Source organism: Mytilus edulis, chromosome 6 (genome assembly GCF_963676685.1).
Source record: "Mytilus edulis chromosome 6, xbMytEdul2.2, whole genome shotgun sequence".
NCBI classification, from domain to species: Eukaryota; Metazoa; Mollusca; class Bivalvia; order Mytilida; family Mytilidae; genus Mytilus; species Mytilus edulis.
This window is the reverse complement of record NC_092349.1, coordinates 53623729-53637766: the sequence shown is the minus strand read 5'-3', so window position 1 is coordinate 53637766 and position 14038 is coordinate 53623729. Positions and strand designations below refer to the sequence as shown.

General features: G+C 31.5%; 1 protein-coding gene across 1 annotated transcript in view; it reads left to right on the top strand.

Moving 5' to 3' along the window:
* The first annotated feature begins 5084 nt into the window (after positions 1-5084).
* Positions 5085-14038, top strand: part of LOC139526480 (uncharacterized) — a 63102-nt gene continuing 54148 nt past the window's right edge. The window contains exons 1-2 of the mRNA XM_071321631.1: positions 5085-5133; positions 7771-7942. Coding sequence (XP_071177732.1) covers positions 5101-5133; positions 7771-7942 — 205 coding nt within the window. The 5' untranslated portion in view covers positions 5085-5100. The remainder of the gene's footprint in view (positions 5134-7770; positions 7943-14038) is intronic.

The following is a 14038-nucleotide window of genomic DNA, read 5'->3' as shown; positions in this document are numbered from 1 at the left end:
TGTCCTCTGTGCTAACTAGTACACTTCTTCTAACAGTGTTATCCAACAAGACTCTGATTGAAGATTCAAGCTTATAAAATAAATTGTTTAAATTACAAAACCAACAGATTGTTCTAGAACATAAAGTTGTCTATAAAATTAGTTATATTTTTGGCTGTTTCATTTAGTTTCTGAAATTGAACACTTTTGTCTTTACGATGTATAATATTGCAAAAGCCTATCTGGCCTCTGGAAATCTTGTCATAACACGAATGACGGCGATTGTTACAAAAATGCTTCTTGATCAAAACTAACTGTGTTTCTACGTTTCTCTCGGTGATGCCTAGACAGATTAATAAAAAAATCAATAGCTTTATTTTCAAACTTTCTGAAACACTAGAGCAATGTGTTGCTCAGTTTTGCCAGGGGATCCTCCAAAAGATTGCAGGGCCTACCACTGAAACGTCGATACACGGCTTTTTCGCAATATGTGTTGTATGATAAAACTGACCCTTTGACACCTTTGTCAGTTCAAGATGTCAGCAATCGGACATGTATATAATCATATGTTACCTTAAACAGTTGGTAACAGAACATTTAAAAGTATCTCAACAATTAAATACAAAATAAAAGGGCTATCTAGCTCTTGCTGGCAGATTGACGATACATTTTGAAAGACCTTTCATATTCATCATATGTTAAACATTGTGAAAGATACTAGTAGTTCACATCTTTCTTCTTTGCTTTTGTTTGGTAACTTGATAAACAAAAATCAATGAAACGGATAATAAATTTAAGAAAACAGATAAACATCGAGTATAAATCATTAGTGTCGTCACTTTAAAGGTCACTCAAGTATTTTGAATTGCTTAGCATGCTTTGTTAAATGTAAAATAAAGTTGACATAGTTTAAATCAAATACCAAAATAACATCTACATATATTGAGTTATAAATGAAAACCCGTAAAATTGATCATACTTAGAATTAGGTCAACTTTACACTATGTACACGACTTTACCTTTTAACAAGTTTAAAATAGATTTCTTTACAATAAAAAACCAAGACAGGCTATTAGCTACGTCAATAGATCTTGGAACTTATAGAAATTTTGTGCATTAGGATAAGTTATAATCTTCAATAATCAAGGTAAAGATGTTTTTGCACTTAGATTTGTTTTGCATATGCCTCCAAAACAGTAATATATCTTGACAGAAAACATTAATGACAAAAACACAGCATTTACTGTAGCATTTCATTTCGATTACCATGATTATTATACATCTTGACAAATGAAATCGTTAATACGTGTAACAGTCATATCTGGAATGTAACGAGAGATAAAAAAAAGGTTTACTTGAGAAATATTTAACTTTGAATTAAAAACCGTGAAAACGAAGAAAAATGAAAATTAATTAGAATTGTGTATAGAGATTCGGAAATTATAGTGTGTTATAGTAAAATGTCAAATAATCAAATAAAAAATGACAAGACGATACTTGCTATAACTTCATGGACTCATTTGAACTTAACCGTAGATGTTTAAATTTATTGATTCACACCATTCATTGACAAAACATGTAGAACATTGAATACTGCGTAATTTTTACATTTATTTTGTAATATAGACTTCAATCTTTCTTACTTGTATTTTTACTATAATGAGACACAGTTGTTTGTAGATTATTTTCAGAAATAAACGAATATAATAACACTATCGTTAGGTTTCTATTATTAAGTCGTAATATTTAAACAAACTGCTTTGATTTCACGTTGTTTGGTGATTATGTTTTTTTACGATAACAAATATTTTATTCAATCATTTCCTGATATAAAAACACCCAGGTCGCATATTTAAGGACCCTGTAATTTAACAGCCTCACTTTACCAGGGGGGGGGGGGGGGTCAAATGAGTTTATTCAATAGTTTACATACACAGTCATATTTAAATAACCAATACAATTGATGTTCACCTGACAAGCGTCACTGTATCAAACACTATCGTTAAGGGGTTCACTGAACAAACATGCGTTGATTTAAACTACAAAAAACACTATTATATGATTGCGAAAAAAAAGGTTTAGTTTGAATTTGAAATTATTGATGCAATTGAACAAAAATTGAAATTATTCTGTAATACATCTGGATTGAAAAAAATGTTTAAAGCACATGTGGTCAGTACTAATGTATTACGAAGCATGATATATGTGGTAATTTACTAATGTACCTAATATGCACAGACATAGATTCGAATATTGATTACAATAAAATATTGGTTTTCTTAAAATAACATATTGTTCACTACTTTATTCACAAGATACAATAAGATTATTGTATATTGAATCGAACACACCTTTAATTTAAAGCAATAGAACGAAGTACATTTTTCTATATGTTTTCGATAAATATACTTTATATCCAAGCGTAGCAAGAGAAGTTCTAGTTCGTTTTTCCTGTGCAGTTTTAGTAAAGCCTGTATAAACTGCAAATACAGTTCATTTTTATCGAATTAGCATTTATTACGTATTTTCCAAATAGCCCATTTAGAATAAAGTATTATTGCATTAACCATGTTAACAATGATATTATTCGAATTCTCTGTACAAAAAAAATCCTAATAAAATATCTTTTTCCAACGAGAACCTCGTAATTTATAAGGTTACAATGGTGAATTTGAAATCATCCCTTTGTAAATTTTACGGACGCCACCACGATATGTTCCTTACGTCCTAACTACAATCCTCATTTCATGAATGTGACCTACCGAATTATACTATTTACCGGATTAGTTATAACATTAGCAACACGATGGATGCCACATGTAGAGCAGGATCTGCTCGCCCTTCGGGAGTACCTGATTGGTTCGTGTTGCTTATTCCTTAGTTTTCTTTGTTGTGTCATGAATACTATTGATTGTCTGTTTGTCTGTTTGTCTTTTTTATTTTTAGCCATGGTACACTTTGACTGTCCCTCTGGTATCTTTCGTGCCTCTTTTACAAAGTTGTGAATTTCTAACAACCGTTTCTATTAATGGTTTAACATTTGTACATTGTTAAAATAATGCTCAAGAGTTTCAATATTTTCGATTTCATCACACAAGTGTTATTTTCCATTTGACATATGTGTCATGAATGTTTAATGTGTGAATATTCCGAAATACAATTACGTTTATCTATTGATTGTCGATATATTTCATTGCACGATTAAAAATCTTTGTTATTATCGTCCATATATCACAAATAGTTTGTATCTGACTTTTTGCAAAGGAAGAATAAAATAAAGATTTGCCCGGAAATGAATTGTATGACTTTACAAATAATCGCTGTTTCTTTACTTCCATTTTGTTAAATATACCCTGTGTACTCTTTGTCAATTTTGACCAGCATTGTAAAGCGCTTTTGTAATAATTTCGTATGTGTTTCAAGGTCAGAACATATACACGGAAAAAGTTAACCTGCAAATTTCTTATCACATTATTTTAACCAAAATTTACCTATTGCATTCAAACTAGATAATGGCTTATGTAATATCGAAGATAACGATTTAATATATTTACTTACTATCAAAATATCTCAATTTAAATCCCTATGACCCCCCTTTTAACATTTAAACAACAAACCGTCCGGTCTACTTGATTCACTTTCCCACCCCAAATAAAATTCCATATTATCTTATTAAATTTCTTTTTTTTGCAGGTATACCTTTTATTTCTAACTCATACCCACACACTGAAATAATTAAATTTTAACGACAAGGACTTTTCCAGAGTAAGCCAATTTTCTACTTTTACAGACGTGTACACAATTTTGTACTTTAACTAATATTGATTTCCAAATTCTGTCATTATCAATATTATAACCATAGTGAATACCGAGTATTTTTATGATATCTGTTGTCCAGCTTATCTTTTTAAAAGTAAATCGTCTGCGTGTATTTGCGCCAATAATTATTCCCTTAGTCTTTTCGTAATTAATTTAAGAACCCGAGGCCTTTCCATATTTGTCCAATATTTCAAATGATTTCTTTCCAGAACTTTTTTTTATTCTTTAATTTTTATTAAATAATTGAGTGTCGTCTGCAAACATATTCAATAAGTTTCTAGTAGCTCCCCGTTTTCTTCCCCAGGCAATATAATGCCTTAAATGTCTTATTCAGCCCTTATTGCACAGGTCAAGGGATCTGCCTGCAATATATATAAAAAGGGGCTATATGACACCATTGCCTGGCTGATATAGAAATTAAAAAATATTTTAAGAAGTACATTTTGTACTCACTTGTTTTAATACACGTCTGTGTACGTTTAATAGAATTTGAACCTAACCACGAAAATTGTGAACAAACTTAAAATCCTTCATAAAGAAGTCTAGCCATCCCCATTCCATCACATCAAAGGTCTTTTGTTTGTCTAAAAATATTATTATACCCTCTTTATCTTCATTATCAATATATTATATGATATCCTGTATCATTCTATAAGCTTTCGTTATATGTCTGTCTTTTACAAACTCTTTTTGATCGGGATGAATAAGCGCCCCTTTTTTAAGAAAAGTATTTTAATATTGTGTCATAGCTCGTATTTATTCTTTCAGTGTATGTTTCCTTTTTTTCAATATGTGTTTTGATTTAATTCAACAATTTCAATAGATATTTTATAGTGTGTCTTTCTATAATATAATGTTACACCACTACTTCAGATTATACGGAAGGTTGTTGCCTGTTAAAACGTTAACACCCGCTGTATTTGTTTTTCTATCCTAATTTAGGAACATATTGTAAAGTTGTTGTCGTTTAGCATTGTTTAGTGATGTGTCATGTTCCAGATTTCAAATATGTTCATGCTTCATTGATAATAATTCATTTATAGAGTCATGTATCTAAACAGACCGTACAAGGTCTTTATAGCCAGTCAAGGTCGTTAAAAAATTCCATTTGTTGATGTATCTAAATATTAAATATTATATTGAGCATGATGATAACACGTATCTAAGATGAAAACAACAATTTTGGCAAAAAGGATGTAAATATGAAAATGTATATACTTTGCAATACAAATGCTTCTCGTCATATTACGCGAAAAGTCTTGTGTTTTATTTAGATTGATTGGATGTAAGAACAGTTGCAGAATGACTGTGACATGGCTGCTAGTGTTGATTCAGGTAAGTTGTTATAATCTCATATAAATTTACATTTCAAACAAATACATTCCAATTGTTAAAGGAAAAACGTCTGCATATAGGAGTAAGTCTAAAACAAAGTTTGTTTTATTCGTAATCATTATTAGCAGGTTAAATCCGTGTAATAATTACATGCACATATCAGTATGTCAATTAAAGCTACATGTCTAGCTACATCGCTGTGGGACTCGTTAAGTAAGATATACTGTTGAACAAAAATCAGTCATCTAATGTATAACATTGACGTAAAGTATGAAGTCTGGTTTTCAACTGTGTTTATGTGTAACACTCAGAAACGTGTCCTTTCCCCCAAACGTTTTCGATTCCCCCAAACGTGTCCACATTGACGTCAATGAACTGCAAAACATTTCTAGTTGTAAAAGGGCGCCAAAGCATGTCATTTGTATAAACGACGAAACATGTCCATTTCTAATGCCCACACAAACGTGTCCAATCCCCCAAAACGTGTCCATCTAAAGCTTTTTTTCTTTAACTGGAACTACCATCTGTGTCCATACTATAAATACGTAGGTTTTTTGGTGGTTTTTTTTTTTATTGTATACTCATTTTACGATCTTTAACTATTTTATTAAAAGATAAAAATCAACTACCTACTATAGGCGTTTTATCCGCGTATTAAAACCTTTGAAGCATTCCACTTTTCATTATGTGCCATCAGTTGTATTTTGGAAGGCAACATTTTTTTTTATTTCTGTTTAAAACGGCGTCTATTACATAACATATATTGAAGTAGCTGCCTGCTTTTTACTGAAGTTATAAACAAATCAGTTTTTACTCGCATAATATTTTTTAGATTAAAATCCCAACTAGTGTTAATCACAAATATCCATAAAAATTAAAGCCAAACCTTGAATTCCCAGTATAATAATAGAACCTAACTACATAATATATTGTTAACATAATGTCGTTCGAATAACGAATGAAATATTTGGCACTGGACGTTATGTCTCTTGTTGTTGTGTCTTTGGTAATGCTCGTTCTCTAACATTAATTAAAGATACCAGAACTGTATAATATTTGTTGTTTTTTTACATAGTAAATGATTAATTCAACTGTATTCAAATTATTTGTATGCACGTTCTTAATGAGCAAGAAATACAACTGAACAATAAGTAATTTCAGTCAAAAGTTAATTTATATGTTACAGATTAAATTTTCTGTTATGATAATCATTAACAACCAGCATTTATCAAACTAATGTTAACAAATGACCACTCCGTCAACTGTCATAAAACAGCTGTAAATGTTATCAATGTCCTTTTTGACATACATGTAATAGCGCTAAAAGACGTAAGACGTTCAGACGTTTAAAAGTGGACATGTTTGGGCAGATAACAATTATCGGACACGTTTGAGGGTACTAAAATCGGACACGTTTGGGCAACATGGAATAATATGGACAAGTTTGGGGAGAATAGACACGTTGAGGGAATCGGACACGTTTGGGGGGATGGACACGTTTGGGAGTGTTACATATGTATAATGGTTTCTCCAATGAACGTAATTGATGTTACCTTTACGAAAGCTTTATAGATGAATTCTAGGGGTGGTTGGTATTTGAACATATGTATATCCTTAGTAACTCAATTTTACTTTTTGATGGAAATGGGGAAAACATTTTCACCTCTATTGATACTAAAAACAACCAACACATATTCACAAACTTTACCGTAGTACGTCCTCCTTAACACAAAGAGATGCGATATGCTTGCCATTGATACTATTATAATAGACTGTCCCTTTGGTATCTTTCGTCCCTCTTTTTCTAAAAGATAAAGTCAGTTTTAGCAGTTTTAAGTCAGGACATGGATTGGAACTATCAGAGAAATAAATACTGTATGGATAACGATAGAGCAGTCCATCATTAAACAATCTAAAACAATTTATAATAAAATCATAACAACATAATATGTGAAAAAGAAATCCCCAATATGCGAATACACATATCACCTTCTACAACCAACGACAATAACAAACATCCGTCAAAACCCATGTATTTGTTGCTTGAAATGGTCAAAGCAACAAGACACCTGGGACTACAGACCCCTCTATAGTTGTTGAAAAGATTTTGAACGTGTCAAGAGTGATACATCAGATTAAATATTTCGGAGGTAACATCGTACTTGTACATTCCGTACATTATCAAGGATCCTTCTGTTGCCATATGAATATACCTCAGCTTCTATAGCTAGGTATTACAACGCGAATATAAATGTTTTGATTTGATGTTATTACGAATTTTGAACTGAAAGGAAAACAAAATGGTAAACTGTTTTATCACTAGGGTTAATGTGATAAGAAGATGTCGTCTGATTGATAATGAGACAGCAATCTAACAGAATCAAAATCATGTGAGTTGAACAATCATGGATAGACAAAACTCATTTATGACGTGTATGTTTAAGTTGCAATGGATGACCTCAAGAACAAACAATTATCTGTGAATGTCACAATACGAACTCTGTCATTTTTTCTATTGTTTTAAATATGATTAAGTGTTATAATCAACACTAAATAATTTTGAAACACTAACCAGCTGATTACATAAGCTGTGATTGTTTCTCTTGTCTTGATTGAAAAATGTTTATATTTTAAAAGGTGATTCGCTTTACTGTGACAATAGAATACAAAAAGAGATGTCCGGCTGCATCAGAATGGAATTTGAGAAGGAAAAAGTTTAACTGCAATATTAGTGAATATGTGTGTTTGTTTCATGCCCAAAGGAATACATATCATGAGTCTTGTGATGGGGAAGACCTGAGCAGTGCAGGTAATACTGAATACAAAATATTGCCTTTTCGAATTAATTAGGCGAGGAAATGTGTACACTTTATGTGATATGCTTTATATTAGAAGTTATCTTGTTGATGAGGTTTGTTTGTTGAAATAACACTTTACACCGAATGCCCATTTTATTTTATACCGTAAATCAAACAGATTGGATCTTTAAATTGTTAATATTCAAAGTCATGACCGTGACAAAGCGCTCATAACTCATTGTTACTGAGACGATAAAACACTGGAAAACAATTGTTCCGCTAAATTTATTCAAGGTATCTGAAACCAGCACAAATCAACCATAACAAGAGAAGTAATTACGAAGGACACTTTTATTACAAGAACATGGCGAGTTTGTAACTGAATTGAAGACCCCATGCACGCTTTATATAAGCCTGGTTTTAAAAATTGATATTGTCAACTGCTAACGTCATGCTGATTATAATGTCGTAGTTTTGTTTGCTTTCAAAATCGTCAACCTTAACCTCAAAGAATCTTTCCGTTTGAACCATTTCTTGTTTCCTTACTAAAATTGAAATTTGCATGTAAAATATACATGTGATGAGAGGACTGAAGCTGTATAATTACCCAAAAGTCATCAGTAGGTCATATTTATGAAAGTTTCTGCGAACAAATTCATCGACAGTTTTTAGGTATTCCTATGCACACTATATGGTATTGTGCATCTTTTGTAAAAGTCTTGTACTTGTATACTGTTATGCATCACAGTTGGTGACCAAACTCAGAAACCCGTTTTAATTACAATTAATTGTTAATTGCAACAATACTAACCATTATCTTGATGAAATTTGTCCGTTAAATAACCAAATATGTTTAAATACACTGCCGACATTTACCAGAAAGAACTGACTTTAAACAAATCTAATATATACGGTATTAACTGTCCTTTAATTGATTACAATATTCTTGTTTCCACAATAAACCCTTCACAAATATTTAAGAAACAATTTGTTGTTGCCTATTTTTGATTTTCCATTACGGGATGGTGCTGTTTCTTTGGTATCATCTGAGGGTGTTTATGTATCGTAACTCGTTAGCTATACCGATGTCTGTTGTAACGTTCGGATGCTAATAAACGTGATCTGTGTATTACTGGTAAATAATTATGTCAGAGATTTCGTAACCCCACATTACTTAAATCAATAACTAACAGTTGCGTGCAGACCAAACATTACATAAAGCTTGTTAACGCTGGGTGCACATATATTGTTCGTTGATTTCAACATATGCGTTTACTATACATGCTATAATTACGTTAATGTGGTCAAAATTGAAAAACGCCTTTACTTCAGGGTTCAAAAGTTTATTTTTACGTTAACTTAAATGTAAACGGGAGTTCACTACAGATTTCACAACTATAGTATTACGTGCACTTGAAAGTAAACGCGCGTTTACTTTTCGCGTTAAATGATTGTGTAAATTAAGAAATTAATTGTTTATTCGTTAAAATGAATTTTATCTTAATACGTATTATATGTTTTTCAAACCAGAATAATTAAAAAAAAACCATTTTATTATCATATTAACTTTTATTAATTATCCAAAATCAGTTCCTTTATTAACCTTACTGACAAGCAGGTGTGCTATTTTTCCTTTTGATAAGTTACATGTACATGATGTGATATAAACATCATGGTTTATATTGCGTCGTTCCCCATTTTTAGTATCTTCCTAAACATAACTCTATGAATTTCATACATGTATTTGTAATCGTTATTCACCTTGTTTGCCTTCGATTTACATGATTTAAGCTGTAACATGTATGTTGTTTTTGTTTGGCCGTTACACTACTTATACTTACTCAATCAGGTAATGAACACTTAAAAAAATAAAATTAACATAGACACCTAATGGGAAACCTTTTTAATTATTGAACAAAAATTATGGAATTAATAGTCAGAGTTCGTATGTATCATATATTAACATCCATCAAGGAATAAAATATAAGTAAATAAAAATTGATTTTTTAAAAATTCTTTTCTGCAAATACATTGAAGTCAAATGGATAATACAAACGAAATCAATCAACCGACTACATATATTAACAGTACACAATTCCAAGAAGAGAACTTCCTTTACTGTTCATTATAAATTACATGAATTAGTCATGACAGTGTTGGATGATGCCGTTAAATAGTTTTGTTTTACAAACAATCCCGAACTACTGACTTTAGTGACAGTTCATTATGTAACTATAAACAGATAAAGATTCCAATAATAAAGTGAAAATATGGTCAGTTTTGGTTGATGCGGACAATAAGTGTGTTATATGAGCAATGATAAGTCAGTCTGATGAATAAAAATACTCAAAATTGTTTACGATTTAATATTTTAAACAAAAATAGGACATGCTGGCACTCTAAATTGATGCAAACAAAATTGTGTAGTCATTGTATTCCTATATTGCTATCATTTATGTTATACAATCCATTTTTACATAATAAATATTACTGAATTACTATATATATGCAACTATAATATTTACAAAGTGAAGAGCAAAAATTGCCAGTTTTGGTGGAGGTGGTTAAATAATTGGTCATAAGAAGCGCTGATTTTGCGTTAACACGGAGGTAAATGTCCGTTTACTTTGTTTGTCTACTGACATTTCGGATTTAACAAACAGTAAACGCGGCGTTAACTTGAAGTGCACTCGATTTAAGGCTGCGTTTAGTTTTTCCGTCCGTCTATACGTTATGCTTGGTCTGCACCCAACTGTATGTGTTTCAAAGATATGAAGATTTGGTTTAAGGTTTTGTTGTACTTGTCGAAAATTATTATTATATCCTTATTTGACCATGTTTACGGATATGTTGTTTACTGTTACCTACAAATTTGGAAACACTCCTAGCAAACTCATTGATCCTTTAAATAAACCTTTGGGGTTCACTTCCTTTATACAAGTCGATTGGACGTGCCACTGGAATAAGTCACCATTTTTAAGCTTGAAAATATACGAATAGGTCGGGAAACTATCAAAAACATATGATAAGGACAATAAAGTTTCCAGAACTTCGCATGCATCGGTGTTCTCGGCAGCGCTTTGTCAAATCAGTTTTCTCTTGTATCAATTGGTATTTCATTGTTACATTACACACCAAAAGAAACCCACACACTATGGGAAAACATAACCTTTTTTATTTACACAATATATGAAAAGGTATACCTTTTTGAAATCTTAATTGTATGAGAAGGGTGGAATAACACGAACCCAGTAGCAACCCCTATCAATTACAATTAAGTTATAGATAATGCATATTTTAAGGTTTTTTTTCTTGTAGAACACATTGAGGGGTGTCAGGATATACATGTATCAAATGAAAGACCGACCGTAAAGAGGTTTTTCTTTGAGCAATCCTGACACCCCGAGGTGTGTTCTACGACAAGAAAAACCTTAAAATATGCATTATCTGACTTTTATATACCTATATTTCAGAACGACAGGTCATTCTTTTTCAGAATCAACCCGGACGATACCATGTTTCAATGAAATATGCTCAAAGGCATAAAATAATGACCTGTTAAAAATGCAATCTATAATTTACTTCCAAATTTTATTCGTCTGATAGTTTTTTGTTGCCGATTTGAAAATATATTTTCTAAAGTTCAATCGACGATAGATGTAAAAGAAACCTTCATTGCCCGCATTTTAATTTTAGAAACAAATAACGTGAAGTTTTGTTAATTTATCGCTACCATGAAGAAACATTATCATATATGTGAAATGAATTGTAATATAGACTTTCATAAATAAAAAGCCAGATTTAACATATTCATGTGTTAGATTTTGAAAATCTTATTGAGTCACACTGAACAGGTTGGTTGATTTTTGGGTGCTTGCTTAACGTCCAGTGGCAAATATTTCATGCATATTCAGGACGATAAACGCTGAATAGGAAATCATATTGGAACCTACATGTATTTATATTCGTCTTTGTGTCAGTTTTTAATTTTTTTTTAATTTATGTATACATTTTACTCTATCAAATGATCAACTATTAACATGATTAAGATAATCTTATATTCTATTGAATAACATTAATCGTAACTCAGAAAAGGGTCGGGTGCGGAGGGTATATAATTATATCCTGATTATCTGTTAATAAAATGTATTGCTTTTCAAAAGACAATCTTTCTGAATTTTTCAATCGATTTAATTAAAATTGTTAAAAAAATAACCACTTTTTCGCGAGAGAAATGACATTACAAATAGAAAAACTAAGTGGTACAATAAATTACTTACAATGTGTCTTGTATTTGTCATACACCGTTATCGGTCAATGTTGGAATAAAGTAGTGTCAATATCTGCATTTGACAATGTTCGGTTCGCGGTGATTATGACCCACGCTTATCCTAAATAGATCGCTTTGTGGTACGTCTGACAGAAATGAACGAAAATATTAGAGAACAGATTAGCGGTTTTATTGGTTTTGGTATCGGATAAGACCTGGAGTGTGTTAATTATTGAAAATATCAATTATGTAAAGAACAAATGTGCCTGTAATTGAGTAATTTTTCATCTCCACCAATGTCCTTTATTAGTTAGAGATAAAGTTGTAAAGATTGTAATTACTTAACCATGTTAACTATTTCTTAGGTATGAGGATGTTACTAATAGATAAGCAGGCTTATACTATGGTCACTTCAACTTGTTGTAATGCCACTCGCATGTTGAAATTCACATTACTATAAGACGTGTCACGGTACTTATCTATCCCAAATTCATGTATTTGGTTTTGATGTTATATTTGTTATTCTCATAGGATTTTGTCTAATGCTTAGTCCGTTTCTGTGTGTGTTACATTTTAATGTTGTGTCGTTGTTCTCCTCTTATATTTAATGCGTTTCACTCAGTTTTAGTTTGTTACCCCGCTTTTGTTTTTGTTCATGGATTTATTAATTTTAAACAGCGGTATACTACTGTTGCCTTTATAAGTCATCAAAACGTTTAAGCAATAAATGTGATGATTAAACTAATCTAAGAAACAGTCTTGCCCATAGCAATATTTTACAAATAGTTATACCTGTATAGAAACCATCTAAATCTTTTAACCTGTTTAATGTTGTTAACATATAAATATAAATGACAATGCTTCAAATAATAATAGTGTGACAGTTGAATTGCTGAGCTTAGGAGCCTTTATACAATATACATGACACAGTTGAAAAAAAGTCCAGATATCTGACATGCTATACCAAAAGATGTGGTATAATTCATAATGAGATAATTCTCCCAAAGAGACAAAATAACACAATCATTACCTCCTTTAGGTCAACGTATGGCCTTTAACAATGAGCAAAGCCCAAATCACATAGTCTGCTATGAAAGACACTGAAATGACAAATAATATCTTTTGAATATTAGTATATAAACTATGTTTTTTCATAAAGTTAAAAAAAACTTTGTGATTTTCAAATTTACAGAGGGCATACGGCTGTCTTCTAATACGGTCGTCTTTGAAGGCCTTGTTTTTTATTCGAGCGTCACTGTGGAGTCTTTCGTAGGCGAAACGTGCGACTGAGGTATATAAAATTTGAAACCATGGATATTTGATGAGTTTATTTGCAACCACTGAGTCGATGCCACTGCTGGTGGAGATTTATTTCCCTGAAGGTTTCACCATCCCAGTAGTCAGCAGTTCTGTGTTGACTTGAGTTATCATTGATATGTTCATAATTAAAAATTAACTGTTAACAAAACTTCGAATTTTTTAAATACTAAGGCTTTTCTTCATCAGGACTAGATTACCTTAGCTTTATTTGGCAAATCTCTGAGGAATTTTCGGTCCTCAATGCTCTTCAACTTCGTAATTTTTTTGGCCTTTTAAACATTTTGATTCGAGCGTCACTGATGAGTCTTTTGTATACGAAACGCCCGTCAGGCGTATATATAAAATTTGAATCCATGTATACATGTATATGATGAGTGTATTTGCAACCAATGGGTCAATGCCTCTGCTGGTGGAGATTTATTTTCCCGAGGGTAACACCAGCCCAGTAGTCAGCACTTCTGATTTGACTTGAATTATCATTGATATGTTCATCATTATAAATTAACTGTTAACAAAA